The sequence below is a fragment of the Somniosus microcephalus genome, chromosome 2 (genome assembly GCF_052327205.1).
Source record: "Somniosus microcephalus isolate GS21.2 chromosome 2, FLI_Smic_1.0, whole genome shotgun sequence".
Lineage (NCBI taxonomy): Eukaryota > Metazoa > Chordata > Chondrichthyes > Squaliformes > Somniosidae > Somniosus > Somniosus microcephalus.
Genome location: NC_140988.1, coordinates 63,300,156 through 63,323,045, shown reverse-complemented (window position 1 = coordinate 63,323,045; position 22,890 = coordinate 63,300,156). Strand labels below are relative to the sequence as shown.

Below are 22,890 nucleotides of genomic sequence, written 5' to 3'. Positions count from 1 at the left end.
TGAAAAAGTGTTTCGACCCAAAACGTCAACTCTAATTTCTCTCCACGGATGCTGCCTGGCCTGCTGAGTTTTTCCAGCATTTTCTCAAAAAAAACGTTTGACCCCTCTGTCCTTGCAAACTATCACTCCTTCACCCACCTCCATTTCCCCTCCAAAGCCCTCGAACATGTTGTCGCCTCCCAAACCTCTGCCCATCTTTCCCATGTTCAAACCCCTTCAATCGGATTTCTGCCACAGAACTGAAATGGCTCATAAAAGTCACAAATAGCATCCTACGTGACTGTGGCAAACTACCGCCCCTCATCCTTCTTGACCTGTCTGCAGCCTTTAACACGGCTGACCACAACATCCTCCTCCAATGCATCTCCTCTGTTGTCCAGCTGAACGGGATTGCCATCACATCGTTCCACTCATATCTATCTAATCGTAGCCAGAGAACCTCCTGCAATGCCTTATCTTCCCGCTTCCGCATCGCTAACTCTGGAGTCCCCCAAGGATCGATCCTTGACCCCTCCTATTTCTCATCTACATACTGCCCCTTGACGACATCATCCAAAATCACAACGTTAGGTTCCACATATACGCTGACGACACCCAGCTCTACCTCACCACCACCACCGTTCTCGACCCTCCACTGTATCCGATTTGTCACGCGACTTATCCGATATCCAGTAGCATGAGCAGAAATTTACTCAATTAAATATTGGGAAGGCCGAAGCCATTGTCTTCAATCCCCACCACAAACTCCATTCCCTAGCCACCAATTCCATCCCACTCCCTGGCCACTGTCTAAGGCTGAACCAGACCGTTCGCAACCTTGGCACCCTATTTGACCCTGAGCTGAGCTTCCGATGCCATATCCTCTCCATCACCAAGATCACCTTCTTCCACTTCCATAACATCGACTGTTTCTGCCCCTGCCTTAGCTCATCTCATCTGCTGAAACGCTCATCCATGCCATTGTTACCTCTTGTAACTATTGACTATTGTAATGCTCTCCTGAACTCTCCGTAAACTTGAGCTCAACTAAAACTCTGCTGCCCATTTCCTAACTCGCACTAAGTCCCAGTTACCCATCACCCCTGTGCTCACCAACCTACATTGGCCCTCAGTCCGGCAACACCTCAAATTTTAAAATTCTCATCCTGCTTTTCAAATCCCTCCATGATTTCTCCCCATCTCTGTAACCTCCTCCAGCCCTACAATCCTCCCTGCTTTTAAACCATTGGCAGCCGTGCCTTCAGCTGCCTAGGCCCTAGCTCTGCAATTCCCTCCCTAAACTGCCTCACCGCTCTCTTCTCCTTTAAGACGCTCCTTAAAACCTGCCTCTTTGACCAAGCTTTTGGTCACCTGTACTAATATCTCATGTGCCACAGTGTCAAATGTTGTTTGCTAACGCTTCTGTGAAGTGAATGCAAGTTGTTGTTGTTTGTGGGTTAAAACAATGGGAAAATTGCAATACCGCCTGCACAGACATGATGCCTCGAAACACTTACAATAAACTAGTTTGGCAGTTTGTACTTTGATATGGAATCTAAATTTTTACCTGGAGAAGAATCACCAAAATCCTTTGGAAATGGCCAGAAGTGTCACTGGCAACATCTTCTTCCAAATCTTTGCCATATTCTGAAAGAGGTGTTAAATGAGATAGTTAGGGCCACAGATCAGAGCTGGCTCTGGTAGTTGATGAGTTAATACAATATACCTCAAGGCATACAGAAATGTCCAGGTCCCATTCATAATAACACTTCGTCCTAACAGTATGAATCACATTTTTAGCTTTTGCCAACGGACACTACCTGGAATCACCAACACAAATATTTTAATATGAGCCGCTGTTAATTACATGCACCACAATGCACTGGAAGTTCCAAATACTGAGTCAGCAACAAGTATACAGCAGCCCACCAAAATCATTCATGCCAAGTTTTTTTGTAGAAAAGCAACAATTTAAAGCCAAAGGACTATGTAAAAACACTGACGCTAAACTAGGAGTAGAATGCAATACTTAAAAGTCACCCAATAGCAGTCAAAGCAATTTGTTTTCAAGTAAATAGATAAATTTGCATGTACAGAAAGTAATTTATCAGGAAGGAGATACAGAAGTCTATTGATAGTTCTCCCTTACATAACCAATGCAAGTCAGGCACCTCCCACAGTGCTGCAGTTAAGGTCATCAACGAGGGATGGGAAGGGGAGGACAAAAGAGAAAGCAGTCAATTTACAATGGAGAGTACAGCAGTTTCTTATAAAAATGATACAGCCAACATTCAGTAATCCTAAATCATGCTGCTCCTGGCACAGAGCCTCAGTGGGAGGTAGGGCTGTAATTGCTATAGCTCCAATTCACACTCACTGCCAACAAGACTCTGCTGCAAACACTTCTGGGTTGCCTCGACAGGTTATGAAGTTGCCACTTTATGAACCATGCAGCTTAATATGAAATGACACAGTTGGAACTTCCCTCTAAGTTCTTCACCCATGTTTGGGAGTTGTATATAAAAGCACCTCCCAACAAGGTAGCCAATTGCAACTTGTTGTTAAGGCCCCCCATAGACAATGCTTCCCACTAAGCTACAAATGGGCTCGGATTTTGTGGTCAGTATGGCGGTATACTCTGAGTACGCCACCATACCTCCTTTGAAATTCACCGCAAGTTCGGGATATCGCAGGCGCTTCTATACGCATGAAATCCAGAACTTGCAGTCTGTCAACATACGCATTGACAGGCCATCCTCGCGGGTTACGAGAAAGCAATCGCTGGTGCAGAGTTGGGCTATATGTCCAACGACTGGCCAGCAATTGCACATGGAAGTGTTACGGTTGATGCAAACAGGCCATCAGGCGCAGGGCCTGTTTGCATCAGCATAAGGGGATTTTTAGGGCATGATTAAAACATTTTCATAATGGAAATTATACACATACACTGAATTAAAAGGGTTTCTGCAAATATTGGCCTGGATTACAGTTTTAATAATGTTGAAAATTATCAAAAAATTACATTTTTAGTGAAGTTGGTGGAAAGAAGGTAATTACAAATAAAATTCCAATTCTGTAAATTGTAATTAGATCAGACTTCAGGATTCCATTAAATCTCATTATGGGATTCTCTTTGGAAATGATTAAAATGGAATTCTGCTTTGTGATTGGAGGACCAGGCCTACATGATCTCAGGTACGCTTCCGCACGGCCTGCGTCCCTGGGCCATCACGCTGCCCTCCACTTCGCACCGCAAGTTTTCGCAGCCTCGCCGCCAGCAGGTAGGTGCATAATTCTTTTGCAGGTTGAAGACCTACTCCGGAGGTACGTACTCCGACCGCAATTTTTGGCCCCATATGCATTATTCGCCTAAAATGGGTTTCTCTGAAAAGCACACTTAGTATGCTGCATCTGGCATTGCAGAACTAGGAAGTTGCTAAATTTGCCATCAGGGTTGCCAAATCTGGTTCGACTTATTCCTGAAATTTGATCATGTGACATTTGATCACATGGCATAGCTCGTGATGCTTAACACGTGACATTTGCCCATTGCTTGCTCATATAATCGCATTTACCTTAGTCGATTGTCTCAGTGTCACCAAGCCCTGAATAAAATATTTCCCTTTTTTTTTTTTGAGACCCCATAGCTTAATTTATAAACCAAACACAAAATATTAGAAAGATTCAAGGATAAGTAACGCTTAAATAAAACTACTACTGTGATGTTTCTACAGTATAGACCGCAATGAGAAACACCAAGTAAATTCCACAGATAAGTAACTTCTAACTAAAGTTTCAACAATTTTATTACTTTTTACAATATACAGCAAGTTAATAAAATAAACAAAACCAAAATCAAAATCAAAAGGTAATTCGATTCACTGACCCCCACACCCCACCGCTGATACCCAGCTTCAGGGAGAAGCACCAAATCTGCCCGACTCCCGGGAAAAAAAGAGATTATACAACAGAGCACATCACAGACAGACAGGAACTTTATCTCCCTCTACTATGTGATCCTCTTTCGCCCACCCTCTCCCAGTTCCCTCTCCACGTTTGCGCTCCCTCTCCCTCAGGACTCACAATTTCAAGGCAATTTCCGTTGGGCCCGATGCCATCATCCTCATAACCGGCATAGCGGGGGAGAACAGCAGGGCTCAGACAATGCGGTTTGGTTGCAAGCCACGACAGCCAGGGTGCAGCGCATGCGCAAACCTCACATACAAGTCGAGTTTCTCCCGAGTCGCCAGCAGCAGTGCTCGGGCGTCCAATCGCCCATTCCGCTAGACTTCCTGCCGAAAGTGGAAGTGTTGGGAATCCTAGATTCCAGATGCAACTCCCAGAGCTGCAGGAACCATTCCCCTATATTGCGGGGTGACCTCTCCAACAGTGCAACATTTATGTAACTATGCATGCAGAATTTTTAAGTCATGGTTCACAATTCTTTTTGTAAGATCCTCTCCAATGGCCGAGGAAGATGGGGTGCAGACCAGTGAACACCAAACTGTTTCACTAGTCTGTACAGAGCAGGCACAGCCAAAAATCTGGTTAGCTGCAGCTTGTTGAAGGTGATTATTAACACCAGAGTGTACAGCATCGCCAATCAAGCGACACCTCATCTGCTTTACCAACCACTGCTGTCAAAACAGTAAATGAGGTACAAAATGTATTACATCCATACCTTGCTTATAAGCCTGAATGATTGCTCTAAGTTCCCGGTTGGTTCTTGAGGCAAGAATTTCTATCAAGCAATTTTCATCAGTTCCAGTGCCCTGCAGAAGATACAAAATAAACAACAGACAAGTCTGAGCAATCAAATTTAGGGAAAAACAACTACACAATCATATTGTATAGGGGCTTCCATGTGAACTCCAGACTGTTTTGGTAAACTTATTCCAGACATCTTGGATAAAAACACGACTGTCACAGAGATTATTCAGGAGTGCTTCGAGACCCTTCAACTACAAAAGTATGTGCCTTTGTCTGCAGTTTCACCTTGCTTGTGCCTCAGCCACATGCACAGCAGCACTGACTTTTCAAAGCTACAGAGGCAATTTCGAAACCAAGCTGACAACATTTCCATATCGGATCAGTTCAAAGCTAGTACAGCAGATACACAAACCAAGATTGTTTTACATCCCTTTTTATTATACATTTCTGGGGAAGCTGATTCTGTTTCTCAAACAGTCAAAAAGAAAAATGATATCTGTGAATTGCTTGCATTTTGGAAAGGATTAAATACTAGAAGGATGACCATTTTAAATTGAAAAATAGCAATACAATACAGCTCAAGCCAAGGGCTTGTTATTCTTTTTAATCCAGAACGCATCAGTGGATTCAGAGCTTTGCACAATGCTATTAAAAGATTAGAATTTTGATCAAAGCAATAAAAAGTACTAAATGCAGTATTTAATCATCCAACTTTGTATCAGTTTGGATTGGATTGGCTTGGCTTTTTAATAGGATAACATGAATGAAATCTCATTTTATACACACACACACTTTATTTCTTAACTGCAACTTTGTGGCTTCTAGAACTGTGGAAGTTTACTGCACAGAATTAGGTAATTTGGCCCATCATTATCTGGAGCAACCCAAACCTAATCACACCAATCAAATTGTCCGCACAGACTCATTATCTGCTGCTTCAAATATTTATTCAGTTTTCCCTGCTTGAAACACCCACTGTGGCAAAGTATTCCGTACTCCAATAACCCTCTGCGTAAAGAATTTCTCCCAACCTCCCTCATCACTGAGCATTTTAAATTGAGTGACTCCGAACCTCACTGGAACCAGTTAAACACGGTATACAGAGTTTCACTGTATAAGAATGCACTCTGCTAAATGTATATATTCTACAAGACAGCTAAATAACATACAATTATATGGAAATTACAAAACAGAAACAGGCCTTTCAACTCAACTGTTAGTGTTAGTGTTTATCCTCCAATGTGAACAGTAGGTCAAATCCACAGTGCTCACTCAGTTCCCATACCTCTTTAATCCCCTTTATTTAACTAGCTAACTTTTTTTAAAATGTTGACATGGTCTCTGCTTCAATCACTAACTCCAATAGTGTATTCTGCAGCCTCAACCCGGTGTAAAAAAAAGTTTCTCCTGCTCTCTGTCCTACATCACTACCTGTCGTCTGGTATCTATAACCCTTCATCCAGACCTCAATAACTGGATAGTAACCATGGTGTGGAGATGCCGGAGTTGGACTAGGGTGGACAAATGTAAGAAGTCACACAACACCAGGTTATAGTCCAACAGCTTTATTTGAAATCACAAGCTTTCGGAGCGCTGCTCCTTCGTCAGGTCACCTGATGAAGGAGCAGCGCTCCGAAAGCTTGTGATTTCAAATAAAGCTGTTGGACTATAACCTGGTGTTGTGTGACTTCTTACATCAATAACTGGAAACAGTCTGTTTCAAGTCACCCTTTAATTCCCTCTGTTCTAACAAAAACAGCCTCAATTTTCATGTCTTTCTTCACATCTGTACTTGCCCCATGCCAGTCAGTATACAAGTGGATCTGCACTGTAACCTCTCTATTGCCTTAACATCCTTCCAGTAACATAGAATAGTACAGCACACAAGGAGGCAATTCGGCCCACTGAGTCTGCGCTTGCCCTTTCAAAGAACAACCAGTTAGTTCCACTCCCCATATCACTGAAATTTTTTCTCCTTCATTTATCCAATTCCCTTTTGAAGGCTACTATAGAATCTGTATCCACCACCCTATCAGGCGGTGCATTCCAAATCCTAACCACTCATTGTGTAAAAAAGTTTTCTTCATGTCACCTTGGTTCTTTTGCAAATCACCTTAAATCTGTGCCCTCTGGTTATTGACCTTTCAGCCACTGGAAACAGATTCTCTTTATTTACTCTATCCAAACTCTTCATGATTTTAAACACCTCTATCAAATCTCCTCAAGGCCTTTTCTGCTCTAAGGAGAACAACCCCAGCTTCTCTAGTCTATTCACATAACTGTAATCCCTCATTGCTGGAACCATTCTAGTAAACCTCTTCTGTACCCTCTCCAAAGCCTTCACGTCCTTCCTAAAGCGTGGTGCCTAGAATTGGATACAGTACTCAAGCTGGGGCCGAACTAGTGTTTTATATCGGTTTAGCATAACTTCCTGAGTGATGTACTCTATACCTCTATTTACAAAGCCTAGGATCCCATATGCTTCAGTAACTGCTTTGTTAACCTGTCCTGCCACCTTCAAAGATTTGTGCACAAACACCCCAGGTCTTGCACCCTCTTCAAAATGGTACCATTTAGCTTTGCGGAACACCTCCGTTCAGTCCGTAAGGGTGACCCTGAGCTTCCGGACGCCTGTCATTTTAATTCACCACCCCATTCCCACTCAGACCTCACCGTCCTCAGCCTCTTGCATTGTTCCACGGAAGCTCACCGTAAACTCGAGGAACAGCACCTCATCTTCCAATTAGGCACTTTACAGCCTTCCGGACTCGATATTGAGTTCAACAATTTCAGATCATAACCTCGGCCCCTATTACATTTTTACTTATATTTTTTATCCACGCCTTTGTTTTGGCCTTCCCCCCCACCCCCCCCTTTCTTTTTTTCTCTCCCACATGGCAGCTGTCTCCCACTCTGCCAGCGCATTTCACACCTAATCTAGAGCCGTCTTTTGTCTCCACTAGTCCTATCACCATCTCGTCTCGTTTTGAATACCTCTTAATGTCTCTTCTCTTTTGTTCTCTCCCAGCCTGGTCTCTTAATCCATTTCATTTCCTGTGCTTCTTTAGTCTCGACAGAGGTTTTCACCCGAAACGTTGACTCTATTTTCTCTCCACGGATGTTGCCTGGCCTGCTGAGTTTTTCCAGCATTTTCTGTTGTTATTTCGGATTTCCAGCATCTGCAGTATTTTGCTATCGTACCATTTAGCTTGTATTGTCTCTCCTTATTCTTCCTACCAAAATATATCACCTCACACTTTCCTGCGTTGAATTTCATCCGCCCATTCCACCAGCCTGCCTAAATCCTCTTGAAGTCTATTACTATCTTCCTCATTGTTTACTACACTTCCAAGTTTCGTGTCATCTGCAAATTCCAAAATTGCGCCCTGTACCCACAAGTCCAAGTCATTAATGTTTAGCAAAAACAGCAGTGGTCCTCGTACTGAACCTGGGGAACACCACTGTATACCTCCCTCCAGTCTGAAAAACAGCCATACAGCCACAACTCTGTTTTCTATCCCTTAGCCAATTTTATCTCCATGCTGCAGCTGCTCCTTTTATCCCATGGGCTTCAATTTTGCTACCAAGCCTAATATATGGTACTTGATCTAACGCCTTTTGAAAGTCCACATACACAACATCAACAGTACTGCCCTCATTCACCCTCTCTGTTACCTCATCAAAAACTCAAAATCAAGTTACTCAAACATGATTTGCCCTTAAATGTGTGCTGGTTCTCTTTTATTAGTCCATGTTTGTTCAAGTGGCTGTTCATTTTCTCCCAAATTACTGGTTCCAAAAGCTTCCCCACCACAGACGTTAAACTGACTGGCCTATAATTGTCAGGTTTATCTTTCTCTCCTTTTTTGAACAAGGGTGTAACATTTGCAATCCTCCAGTCCTCTGTGTCCAAGCAGGATTGGAAGATTGTGGCCAGTGCCTTTGCAATTTCTACCCTTACTTCCCTCAGCAACCTACTCCTTTGTCAGCCAGGCAGCTTTGGCTTCCTTACCCCCTTGTGGGAATGTACTTAGACTGTATCCGAACCATCTCTTTTTTAAAGGCCGCCCAATGCTCCATTACTTTTCTGCCTGCCAATCTTTGACTCCAATTTACCTGGGCCAGATCCCTCCTCAATTCGCTGAAATTAGCCCTACTCCAGTCAAGTATTTTTATTCTCGATTGCCCCTTGTCCTTCTCCAGAACTAATCTAAAACTTACAATACTATGATCACTATTCCCAAGGTGCTCCCCAACTGTGACATTATCCACTTGACCCACTTCATTCCCCAGAACGAGATCCAGCAGTGCCTCCTTCCTAGTTGGGTAGGAAACATACTGACCAAGAAAATTCTCCTAAACATACTTCAGGTATTTCTCCCCTTCTCTGCTCTTAACACAATCACTGCCCCATTCAATATTGGGGTAGTTGAAGTCCCACTTGCTATTCTGAATTCCATCTGGCTGTGGGCTGGCCACCTCCTGGAACCTGCAATCCAGGAAACATTCAGCCACCCGTATGTCCTGCAGTGAATCCAGCTGCCCCTCGAGCTCAGAAACCCTCCGAGTTCAAGCTGGTGGAGGCACTTCCTGCAAATATGGCCTCTGGGACACATGAAGCTTCCTTAAGTTCCCACATGGTGCAGGAATTCCAGGCTATGGGTCACAGCTGTCCCTCCATTCTAATCAGAAACTTAAAATAAACTCAGATACAAGGTGATTTATTTATATATAATTGCATTTAATTCGATCTGAATTACACAGCTATTTTTCTATTCACTCCTCAAAGCAAATTAACCAAAGAGTATTTACTCAAGCTTAAGAACCACTGTGATACTAAACACAAAGAATATTAGATAGCTAGATACTTATCTTAGAATCCTCGGGTTCTGCAGCTCCACTCCTTTTGAGTTGGCCACGAGAAACCGCCATCCTCCTCTCCACCAAATTCCTACTATCATCAAATTCTCAGCTTTCATGCTGATGGCAATTCACCCAGGTCTGTCTCCAAGCCCAACATGTACACAATACTCCAACTGTGGTCTTCCTATGGTTTTATATAGAGTTACCATTACATCTCAACTTTTATATTCTAACCTGTTCCATAACTCAGTATTCAATTAGATTTTTATTTATTTATTTATTTATTTTTTAAAATAGCCTTACCCATTGATGTGCTGCTTTTAATGACTTGTAAATCCCTAAATAAATCCTTCTGCTTTTCCATACCACCCAGCTTTCTCCCAAAGTATAATTATTACTTTTTATTTAAACCAAACTGCATTTACCACTCAAGATGGTTAACATTTAAAATTAAAATCCTCTGAACTTTACCTTGGTTCCTCCAGAGTTCCAAATACCATCCGACAGAAACTTTCTCCTCTATCAGACTCTCTCTTTCCTGGAACCGAAATCTATAATTTTCTTCAGTTCTTCAATCTTCAAACTACTGAAACTTAAGCTTGGTGTCAGCAAATTACTACTTCCCGATTTATCTCATCTTTTTAATCTTGTTGGTATGTAAACCATGGGGGCTTGCAACCTCTACATTGGTTTCTCTATATTTTCTAATAAGTATATATATGTTGAATGCCAGGAGACTACACAACATTTCCGGTGGAGCTTTCACATGAGATGTTAACCGAGCCCCCATCTGCCCACTGAGGTGGACGCAAAAGGTCTCACGGCATTATTCGACGAGCAGCAAGGGGGCTCTCCCGGTGTCCTGTCTCAACATTTATCTCGCATCCAACATCACTACAACAGATTAACTGGTCATTTATCTCATTGCTGTTTGTGGCATCTTGCTGTACGCAAATTGGCTGCCGTGTTTCCTACATTACAACAGTGTCTACAATTCAAAAGTATTTTATTGGCTGTATAACGCTTTAGGGCGTCCTGAGGTTATGAAAGGCACCACAAGTTCAGCCAAGCTAAATCACTGTAATTTGCAGTTTGGGTAATTAGTTGCACGTGCAGAGGGTGCCACTTGTACTGCACCCCTCAAGTGACCAGAGTATTTGCTCTGGGTTCCTGTGCGTGGATGAATTTAAAGTTGGAAATGTCCGTGTGCTGGGAAGCAGGAATTTTTAATTAGTGGGGGCAGCACATTTTGCCTCAAGCTTTCCTGGGCTAAGAACAGGGGGGAAAATACATTTCTGCTTCCAATGGCTATCCAGTCGCCCTTTCTGGAATGTGCGTGTGGATGGCAGGCAAGAACAGGATTAAGCTCAGCTTTGATATATAGCTCCCCCATCCACAAATGCTGTATTGCCCACTGGCACTCAATATGTAGGCCAGGGGGAGATAGTAGGGTCCATAAGCCTGGACCCACTACCCAGTCAAGCATAAATCTACAAGAAAGGAAGAGAGAAAATTGAAAAAAAAACTTCATCCACCATTCTTGGCTATACAAAAATCTTTTTCCAGCACACAGAACCGACAACTGGCTATTAACCATTATTCACATGGCGATCCCAACAAAATCACTTACTATTTGAGGGGGAAAACCCCAAGCTGCAGCATTACCCATCAAGCATTGATTTCACACCAACCTTTGAAGTAGATTTACAAATAAAAAGGCTGTAAAAGAAAACATCCACCTCAAGTTCACACCAATTAAATTTCAGGAAAATATAATTCATATCACCAGTAGAGAGGATAGAGAGGGGTTGAGATGACCATGATATTGGCTTAATATGACTGGTGGTCTTTTGTCACTGGCATTCTGGTTTAAAGGATGTGAACTTTTGAGGAAGTAACTAATGTAGTAGATAAGGGAGTGTCTATGGATGCTATTTCTATGGACTTCCAGAAGGCATTGGACCACGAGAGATTGTTAACAAAAATGAGTGTATGGAATTGGAGGCTGTTGTGTATGTAATATGTGTGCTACTTTGAACCTATGGACAGGACTGCACTACTTGTAGGGCGTAGTGATACGCAGTACCACTCCTGGCCATAGGGGTATAAATAGTACTGTGGGTACTGATCTCCCCTCAGTTCCCGCCTGTGGGCATGAAGTAAAGACCTACGTATAGTCCCTACCTCCAACCAGTAAAGACCTGTTTGAGTTATACGTTTAAGTCTTTGTGTTAATTGTTCAATACAATACACATACTTAACAGAGGCAACCTACTGGTTTGATGGGAAATTGGTTAGGAGGTCAGAGACAGAGAGTAGGGATAATGGGCATGTACTCAAATTGGCAGGATGTAACTAGTGGTGTCCCCTATCTGTACTGGGGCCTCAGCTTTTCACTATATTTATAAATGACTTGGATGAAGGAATATATCTAGGTTTGCTGGCACAGTAAATAGAGCAGATGGGAGCAGAAATTTGCAAAGGGGCATTGATAGGTGAGTGGGTAAAAATGTGGCAGATGGAGTTTAATGTGGGAAAGTGTGAAGTCATCCACTTTGGATCCTAAATGACGAGAAGTTAGGAACTGTGGATAAGCAGAGAAATTTTGGGGTCCAAGTACAGAAATCACTAAAGGTTGGTGGACAGGTACAAAAAATAATTGAAAAGGCTAATGGAACGTTGGCCTTTATCTCGAGAGGGCTAGAATACAAAGGGGTGGAAGTTACGTTACAGCTGTATAAAGCTCTAGTTAGGCCCCATCTAGAGCAGTGTGTTCAGTTCTGGACACCACACCTCAGGAAGCATATATTGGTCTTGGAGGAAGTGCAGTGCAGATTCACCGGAATGATACCTGGGCTAAAAGGGATAAATTGATAGGATAGCATAGCCTAGACTAGGCTTGTATTCCATGGAGTACAGAAGATTAATAGGTGATCTAATTGCTGAATTTGAGATGATTAAAGGATTTGATAGGGTAGAGAGAGAGAAACTATTTCCTCTGGTGGGGGAGTCCAGAACAAGGGGGTCTTAAAATTAGTGCTTGGCGTTCAGGGGTGATGTCAGAGAGCACTTCTTCACAAATCTGGAACTCTCTCCCCCAAAAAGATGTTGAGGCTGGGGATCAATTGAAAATTTCAAAACTGAGATTGACAGATTTTTGTTAGGCAAGGGCATTAAGGGTGACGGAACCAAGACGGATAAATGGAGTTAAGATACAGCCAAGTCATGATCTAATTTAATGGCAGAACAGGCTCAAGGGGCTGAATGGCCTTCTCCTGTTCCTATGTAATAAAACACAAACCAAGAAATTATTCCTACTGCTACAATTATCTACAGTTCTGCAGGTGGGCAGCTAAAATGAAGCAGGTGAATTACCTGCTCCATCAGCGATCCTTTGCAATTTTTAAATGCGTGATTTTCCACACGTACAGGGCGCCCAGCTGCGTCAGACAGGAGCCTCAAACATTTGTACAAATCAGAGTCCTATTACGACAATAGGTCCCCGACACCATCCTAACCAGGAAGTCAGCCCCCAGCAGTCATCCCAACAGCAAGAACCGAAAGGGCCCTGTAAGGCAAGTTTAAAATTTTTCCGTATGGGGCCCGGAGGAGCAGGAGTGATCCTCCGAACCCCACAAGTGAAGCGTAGACCTCCAGTCTCCACACATGCCTTGGGTCTGACAGCAGCCTCCCGGTTGTCCGACTTTCTGCCGCTTCCCCAGATGTTTGGGTCAGGAAGCCCGGCTGTTAAGTGATTGGCCCTCCCACTACCACAGCCCTTCCGCTAGGCTGCTTTCCCACCCAAGAGTTAAAATTCCCACAGCCATCTTTTGGATGAGACATTAAACTGAGGCCCTATCTGCCGACTTGGGTATAGTGGTAACAGATCCCATAAAACTATCCAAAGATAAGCAGGGAGATCGCCAAGTGTCCTGATCGACTAGTCCTGTGCTCCAATATCAACAGTTCAAATTATTTGTTCTAGGAACAAGTCTTGCAGTGTGTGCTCTGGTGGCAACAAGCAAGGCATTCATTCACACCATAATATTCGGATAATCTCAACCTCTATTTAGACTAAATCCGTAACGCCAATGCCCTGGACTCAGCTCATCTGCTACCGAGACCCTCATCCATGAATTAGTTACCTCCAGACTCGACTATTCCAATGTTCTCCTCACTGGCCTCCCGTCTTATACCCTCCATAAACTTCAGCTCATCCAAAACACAGCTGCCCGTATCCTAACTCGCACCAAGTCCCATTCACCCATCACCCCAGTGCTCGCATTAAACATAGAAACATAGAGATAGGAACAGGAGTAGGCCATTCGGCCCTTCGAGCCTGCTCCGCCATTCAATGAGATCATGGCTGATCTTCATCTGAGATCTTAGCTGATCTTACCAGTTCAGTACCCCGTCCCCGCCTTTTCTCCGTAACCCTTAATCCCCTTAGCCTTCAGAAATATATCCAATTCTCTCTTGAAAATATTTATTGAATTAGCCTTCACAGCCCTCTGTGGCAGGGAATTCCACAGGCTCACCACTCTTTGAGTGAAGAAATTCTTCCTCATCTCTGTTTTAAATGATTTGCCCGCTATTTTTAGACTGTGGCCCCTGGTTCTGTGCTCCCCTGCCATTGGAAACATTCTCTCTGAATTCAGCCTGTCCAGGCCTGCCATAATTTTATATGTTTCGATGAGATCCCCTCTCAATCTTCTAAACTCCAGTGAGTACAAGCCCAAACTATTCAATCTCTCCTCGTAGGTCATTCCCGCCATTCCAGGTATCAGCCTGGTGAATCGCCGCTGCACTCTTTCCATGGCAAGAACATCCTTCCGCAGATGGGGCGACCAAAACTGTACACAATACTCCAGATGCGGTCTCACCAGCACCTTGTACAGCTGTAGTAAGGTATCCCTATTCCTATACTCGAACCCCCTTGATATGAAGGCCAACATACCATTTGCCTTCTTAATCGCCTGTTGCACCTGCATGCTCTCCTTCAGTGACTGGTGCACAAGAACACCCAGGTCCCTCTGCACTTCCCCATCTCCCAATCTATTGCCATTTAGATAATAATCTACCCTCCTGTTTTTACCCCCAAAGTGGATAACCTCGCATTTATCCACATTATAGTGCATCTGCCACGTATCCGCCCATTCCCCCAACCTGTCCAAATCGCACTGTAGCCTCCTGACATCCTCATCAGAGCCCACCCCTCCTCCTAGTTTAGTGTCGTCAGCGAATTTGGAAATATTGCATCCAATTCCCTGATCCAGATCATTTATATATATTGTGAACAGCTGGGGTCCCAGGACAGATCCTTGCGGCACCCCGCTGGTCACTGCCTGCCACTCCGAAAACGAGCCGTTTATTCCAACTCTCTGTTTTCTATCCGCCAGCCAGTTCTCTATCCACGTTAATACTTTGCCCCCAATCCCATGAGCCTTAATTTTGCATGATAATCTTTTGTGTGGAACCTTATCGAAGGCTTTCTGGAAGTCAAGGTACACCACATCCACTGGCTCTCCCCCATCTATTTTACCAGTTACTTCCTCAAAAAATTCCAGCAGATTAGTCAAACACGATTTACCCTTTGTAAATCCATGTTGACTCTGTCCGATCCTTTCCCCATTTGTCAAGTGCTCCGCTATTTTATCCTTAATAATGGACTCTAGCATTTTGCCCACAACCGATGTAAGGCTTACTGGTCTATAATTCCCTGCTTTCTCTCTACCCCCCTTTTTAAATATTGGGGTAACATTAGCTACCCTCCAATCCACGGGTACTGTTCCCGAGTCAATGGAGTTCCGGAAGATGATCCTTAGAGCATCTGCTATCTCCAGGGCCACCTCCTTAAGTACCCTAGGATGTAGTTTATCAGGCCCCGGGGATTTGTCGGCCTTCAGTCCCCTCAACTTACCCAACACCATATCCCTAGAGATACTAATTTCTGTCAGCTCCTCCCTCTCATTAGTCCCTATGTTTGCCGATATTCCTGGGAGGTTATTTGTGTCCTCCTTTGTGAATACAGAACCAAAGTATGAGTTTAATTGGTCTGCCATTTCCTTATTCTCCATTATATATTCTCCCGAATCGGACTGCAAGGGACCGACTTGGGATTTTACCAGTCTTTTCCTCCTGATATACCGATAAAAGCTTTTGCAGTCTGTCTTTATGTTTGCTGCAAGTTTACTTTCGTATTCTATTTTCCCCTTCCTGATTAATCCCTTTGTCCTCTTTTGCTGTATCCTGTACTGCCCCCAATCTTCCGGTCTGGTGCTTTTTTTTGCCAGTTGATATGCCCTTTTTTTTGATTTTATGCTGTCCCTAATTTCCCTCGTTATCCACGGTTGAGCCACCTTTTTAGGTTTATTTTTATGCCAAACCGGTATAAACATGTTCTGGAATTCTTCCATTCTATCTTTGAATGCTTGCCATTGTCTATCCACTGTCAATCCCCCCAGAAACACCACCCAATCAATCTTAGCTCCCGGTTCACCATCACCTCGTTTTAAAAATTCTCATCCTTGTATTCAAATCTCTCCATGGCCTCGCCCCTCCCCATCTCGAACTTCCTCCAGCCCTGCAATCCTTCTAAAACTCTGCATTCCTCTAAATCTTGCATTTTGTGTATCCCCCACTTTCTTCGTCCGATCATTGGTGGCCGTACCTTCAGCCGTCTAGGCCCCAAGCTTTGAAATTACCTCCCTAAACCTCTCCGCCCCTCTCTCCTCCTTCCAGACCCTGCATAAAATCTCTCTTCGACCAAGCTTTTAGTCACCCATTCTAGTATCTCCTCCTTGGGCTCAGTGTCAAGTTTTGTCTGGCTGCACTCCTGTGAAGCGCCTTGGGATACTTTCCTACAATAAGAGATGCTATATAAATGCAAGCTGTTATTGTAAAATCAGTTTCCGAGCAAATGTCTTTTTTGCGCTATGCACCGTAGTTCTAACTTCTACTGAACAGAATGAGCAGCGAGTGGTTAACAGTCATGAGTTTGATGATCCGCTTCTACATTCTGGGCTCGGTTGCTTCCTTCCTGCCACATGGACTGCACAGATGTGAAAGCTGAACTAAAGTAATAATGGGAATTTTTTTAATTCTCCTTAAAACATTGAAGACATTTTTAAGACAACTGCTTGATGACAAAATATTAGAGGGAAATCCATTCATGCATAACAAGGGCTTCAAGGAGTCTGTAATGGAATATATTTCCTCTTAATCTACAGAAAAAGATCTATTTTCACATCAAGTTCATAAACTAAATCTTTAGAACTACATTATCTTTGCTGTTACACCAAGTCCAAATTCTGCCATGTACTGGAACTGAAAAGGATTCCACTCCCTCAACGTCCAGCTGGTGTGTGACCATAGGCAGCGATTCCTGCAGGTCATTGCTGCCAGGACAACGGGCAGCCATGATGCCTTTATTCTACAGCCTAGGCCCCAAGCTTTGGAATTCCCTCCCTAAACCTCTCCGCTTCTCTCTCCTCCTTTAAGACCCTGCATAAAATCTATCCCTTCGACCAAGCTTTTAGTCACCCGTTCTAGTATCTCCTCCTTGGGCTCGGTGTCGATTTTTGTCTGGCTGCACTCTTGTGAAGCGCCAGCTGTATTTCAACCACCACGGCACACCAGATTGGCTGCTGGGCGACAAGAGCTATCCACGGACGACATGGCTCATGACTCTGGTTCACAACTCACGCACACGTGCGCGGCATGCATACAATGCGAGCCATGCTGCCACAAGAATTGTGACAGAGCAGACCATTGGCATGCTGAAACAATGCTTCTGCTGCCTGGACCGCTCTGGAATAGTCGGCTGAGGGGGTTTCCAGATCCGTGGTCTCCTGCAATGTTCACTATCATTTTTTTTATGCTGTGCGGGCCACAAACTCCTTTGAGCGCGACGATTTTTTGTCCGTGGGCAAATTTTGTAGCAACAACAACTTTTACAACAATGACAGCAACAGCAACCACTTAAAAGCAGATATACAGTAATGCCATATTGCCACCCCACCATCTCATAGAGTCATAGAGTTTTACAGCACAGAAAGAGGCCCTTTGGCCCATCGTGTCTGCGCCGCCCATCCATCCCTGTCCAGTCTAATCCCATTTTCCAGCATTTGGTCCATAGCCTTGTATTCAATGGCATTTCAAGTGCTCATCCAAATGCTTCTTGAATGTTGTGAGGGTTCCTGCCTCTACCACCCTTTCAGGCAGTGAGTTCCAGATTCCAGCCACCCTCTGGGTGAAAAAGTTCCTCCTCAAATCCCCTCTAAATCTCCTGCCCCTTGCCCTGAATCTATGCCCCCTTGTTATTGACCCCCCTAAGGGGAAAAGTTCCTCTTTATCTACCCTATCTATGCCCCTCATCATTTTGTACACCTCAATCAGGTCCCCCCTCAGCCTTCTTTGCTCCAAGGAAAACAACCTCAGCCTGTTTAGTCTTTCTTCATAGCTGAGGCGCTCCATCCCAGGTAACATCCTGCTGAATCTTCTCTGCACCCTCTCCAAAGCAATCACATCCTTCCTATAGTGAGGCGACCAGAACTGCACACAGTACTCCAGCTGTGGCCTCACCAGCGTTTTGTACAGCTCCATCATAACCTCCCTGCTCTTATATTCTATGCCTCGGCTAATGAAGGCAAGTATCCCATATGCCTTTTTAACCACCTTATCTACCTGATCCGCTGCCTTCAGGGATCTATGTACATGTACACCAAGGTCCCTCTGACCCTCTGTACTTCCTAGGGTCCTACCACTCATTGTGTATTCCCTTGCCTTATTTGTCCGTCCAAAATGCATCACCTCGCACTTTTCAGGGTTAAATTCCATTTGCCACTTTTCCGCCCATCTGACCAACCCGTTTATATCGTCCTGTAGCCTGAGGCTTTCCTCCTCGCAATTTACCACCCCACCAATTTTCGTGTCATCTGCGAACTTACTGATCATACCTTTTACATTCTCATCCAAATCATTTATGTAGATCACAAACAACAAGGGACCCAGCACCGATCCCCGAGGTACCCCACTGGACACAGGCTTCCAGTCACAAAAGCAACCTTCGACCATCACCCTCTGCCTCCTGCCACTCAGCCAGTTTAGGATCCAACGCGCCAAGGCACCCTGGATCCCATGGGCTCTTACCTTCTTGGTGTGGAGATGCCGGAGTTGGACTGGGTTGGACAAATGTAAGAAGTCACACAACACCAGGTTATAGTCCAACAGCTTGATTTCAAATAAAGCTGTTGGACTATAACCTGGTGTTGTGTGACTTCTTACATTTGTCTTACCTTCTTGACCAGTCTCCTATGCGGGACTTTGTCAAAAGTTTTACTGAAGTCCATGTAAACCACATCCACAGCATTTCCCTCGTCCACCGCCCTAGTCACCCCCTCGAAAAATTCAATCAGATTTGTCAGACATGATTTACCCTTGACAAAGCCACGCTGACTATCCCCGATTAATCCTTGCCTCTCCAAGTGGAGACTAATTTTGTCCCTCAGAATTTTTTCCAATAATTTCCCTACCACAGATGTTAGGCTCACTGGCCTGTAATTCCCTGGTTTATCCCTGCTACCCTTCTTGTATAATGGTACTACATTAGCTGTTCTCCAGTCCTCTGGTACATCCCCTGTGGCCAGAGAGGTTCTGAAAATTTGTGTCAGAGCCCCTGCAATCTCCTCCTTTGCCTCCCACAGCAGCCTGGGATACATCTCGTCCGGGCCTGGGGATTTATCCACTTTTTGGCCTGCTAAAACTGCTAGCACCTCCTCCCTCTCGATGCTAATATGTTCAAGTATGTCACAGTCCCCTTGCCCGATTTCTATGTCTGCATCGTCTCTCTCCATAGTGAACACAGATGCAAAAAATTCATTTAAAACCCTGCCTACATCATCTGGCTCTACACACAGATTGCCACTTTGGTCCCTAATGGGCCCTACCCTTTCCCTGGTTATCCTCTTGCCCTTAATATACTTATAAAACATCTTAGGATTTTCCTTTATTTTGCCCGCCAGTGTTATTTCATGGCCCCTCCTCTCCCTCCTAATTTCTTTTTTTAGTATGCCCCTGCACTTTTTATACTCCTCTAGGGCTTCTTCCGTCTTTAGTCTTTTGTAACTGCCAAAAGCCCCCCTTTTATTTCTAATGCATTTTTGCATATCCCTTGTCATCCAAGGTTCCCTTTGCTTGTTGGTCCCCCCCTTGACCTTTACAGGAACATGTTGGCGTTGTACTCTCTCTATTTTCCTTCTGAAAGTCTCCCACTGTTTTGATGTGGATTTACCTATAAGTAGCTGCTCCCAGTCCACTTTGGCCAGATCCTGCCTTATCATATTAAAATCGGCCTTCCCCCAATTTAGAACCCTTATTTCCGGGCCGTCTTTGTCTTTTTCCATGACCACCTTAAATCTCACCGAATTATGGTCACTGTCGCCAAAATGCTCTCCTACTGACACTTCCACCACTTGCCCGGCTACATTCCCCAGAATTAGGTCCAGTATCGCCCCCTCTCTTGTAGGACTTTCTACATGTTGGCTCAAAAAGCTCTCCTGGATGCACTTTAAGAATTCTGCACCCTCTAAGCCTTTCACACTCTGACTATTCCAATTAATATTGGGGAAGTTGAAATCCCCCACTATTATTACCCTATTATTTTCGCACTTTTCTGAGATTTGCCTACATATCTGTTCCTCTATCTCCCCTGACTGTTTGGGGGCCTATAGTACACCCCCAGCAAAGTGCTTGCCCCCTTTTTGTTTTTAAGTTCTACCCATATGGCCTCATTAGAGGAACCCGCTAATATATCATCCCTCCTTACAGCAGTAATTGACTCCTTAATTAATATTGCAACACCCCCTCCCCTTTTACACCCCCCTCTGTCTCGCCTGAAGATTCTATACCCCGGAATATTGAACTGCCAGTCCTGACCCTCCCTCAACCATGTCTCCGTGATGGCAACAATATCGTACTCCCATGTGTTCAACAACAACTTCAGTTCATCCACCTTATTTGCAAGACTCCTTGCATTAAAATAAATGCCTTCCAGCCCTGCCATATTCCCTTTTGCCTTCACATATTTGCTCCGCCTTGTTTTTTCCTCTGTATTTGGCTGTAAATCACCCCCTGCTATAGCTCCACTCTGTACCCCATCCCCCTGCCAAGTTAGTTTAAACCCCCCCCCCCAGCAGTGCTAGCAAACCTCCCCACAAGGATATTGGTTCCCCTCTGGTTCAGGTGTAAACCATCCGACTTGTACAAGTCCCACCTTTCCCAGAAGCAGACCCAGTGATCCAGGAAACTAAAGCCCTCCCCCCTGCACCATCCCTTTAGCCACGCATTCATCTGTTCTATCTTCCCATTCCTATACTCACTCGCACGTGGCACCGGGAGTAATCCAGAGATTACAACCTTTGAGGTCCTGCTCTTTAATCCTTCACCTAGCTCCCTAAATTCTTGCTGCAGGACCTCATCCCTCTTTTTACCTATGTCGTTGGTACCAATGTGGACCACGACCTCTGGCTGTTCACCCTCCCCCTCCAGAATGCCCTGCAGCCGCTCAGTGATATCCTTGACCCTGGCACCAGGGAGGCAACAAACCATCCTGGATTCACGTCTGCGGCCACAGAAACGCCCATCTGTTCCCCTTACTATAGAGTCCCCTACCACTATTGCTCTCCCACTCTTTTTCCCCCCTTCCTGGGCAGCAGGAGCACCCCCAGTGCCAGGAAGTTGGCTGCTGCTGCCTTCCCTGGTGAGTCATCCCCCTCAACAGTTTCCAAAGCGGTATACTTGTTTGAGAGGGGAATGGTCACAGGGGTCTCCTGCACTACCTGCCTGCTTCTATTGTTCCGCCTGGTGGTCACCCATTTCCTATCTTCCTGTGCAGCCCTTCCCTGCGGTGTGACCAACTCACTAAACGTGTTATCCACGAACCTCTCAGCATCGTGAATGCTCAACAACCCATCCACCCGCAGCTCCAGCGCCTCAATGCGGTCTGCTAGTAGCTGCAGATGGATGCATCTCTGGCACACGTGGTCATCAGGGGCACCGGGGTCCCTGAATTCCCACATAGAGCAAGAGGAGCATATCACGGGGCTGGGCTCACCTGGCATGACCTTCCCTTTACTTAATTTAAATTAATTTACTATCACCAATTAAAATTATCTCTAAGGCGCTTGTACAATCTACCAACAGTCCCTGCTACACCAGAAAAGACCCCAGTAACTATAAACTAGAGTTAAAGTTTAAAAAAGAGAAATACTCACCAGCCAATCACCTACCTGCTGCCTGGTGACGTCACACTCTGATTACTTTTTACCTCTCTCCCCGCTGCTGAGTTGGTGTGCCTCACTGCTTGCGCCGGCTTTTCTCCCGAGCTCCTCCTCGCCGCCGCCCCCGAACTGGTCGGGCCTCACTGCTTGCGCCGGCTTTTCTCCCGAGCTCCTCCTCGCCTCGCTGCCGCCCCCGAACTGGTCGGGCCTCACTGCTTGCGCCGGCTTTTCTCCCGAGCTCCTCCTCGCCTCGCTGCCGCCCCCGAACTGGTCGGGCCTCACTGCTTGCGCCGGCTTTTCTCCCGAGCTCCTCCTCGCCTCGCCGCCGCCCCCGAACTGGTCGGGCCTCGCTGCTTGCGCCGGCTTTTCTCCCGAGCTCCTCCTCGCCTCGCTGCCGCCCCCGAACTGGTCGGGCCTCGCTGCTTGCGCTGGCTTTTCTCCCAAGATCTCAAATCATGAGGCAATCAGACAAACTCTTCAAAATCATGAAATCAGTTGTTTTTTTGGTTTATAAACATCCTTAGTGGCAGGTCACAGCTCTTACAAAAACGATATTACACGTGTCTCGTGTTAGAATTTGCTCTGTCAGGTGTCCCATCCAGGTGTCCCATCAAAGATAATCACATCTCAGGGTAATTCAAAAAGAAAATACTGCAGATGCTGGAAATCTGAAATAAAAACAGAAAATGCTGGAGAAACTCAGGTCAGGCAGCATCTGTGAAGAGAGAAACAGAGTTAACGTTTCAGGTCGATGACGAAAGGTCATCGACCTGAAACGTTAACTCTGTTTCTCCCTTCACAGATGCTGCCTGACCTGCTGAGTTTCTCCAGCATTTTCTGTTTTTATCTCAGGGTAATTGTCCAATTAGGATATGCTAATATTGGAGACAATGGTGGAGTAGGAAAAAAAGACAGGTTGGGACTCATCCCAGCAGATTAATAGCAGATTGTCCAGAACAATAGAGGCACCAAAGCTAACACTTAGCAAGGTCACAACTATCTAAAATTGTTCTCCTGTTCCTTTGTAACAGGAAACATCAGGTTAAATTGATTAGCAGTT

General features: G+C 44.9%; 1 protein-coding gene across 4 annotated transcripts in view; it reads right to left on the bottom strand.

Annotated features, from left to right (window-relative positions):
* Positions 1 to 22,890, bottom strand: part of LOC147122730 (annexin A5-like) — a 78,318-nt gene that overhangs the window by 26,414 nt on the left and 29,014 nt on the right. For all 4 annotated transcript variants that reach the window (XR_015081503.1, XM_086009928.1, XM_086009938.1 and 1 more), the window contains 2 exons: positions 4,661 to 4,751; positions 1,547 to 1,626 (listed from right to left, as the gene is read on the bottom strand). Coding sequence is in view for 3 of the 4 variants with exons in the window: in XM_086009928.1 (XP_085866054.1) it covers positions 1,547 to 1,626; positions 4,661 to 4,751 (171 nt within the window). In the remaining variant the exon portion in view is untranslated. The remainder of the gene's footprint in view (positions 1 to 1,546; positions 1,627 to 4,660; positions 4,752 to 22,890) is intronic.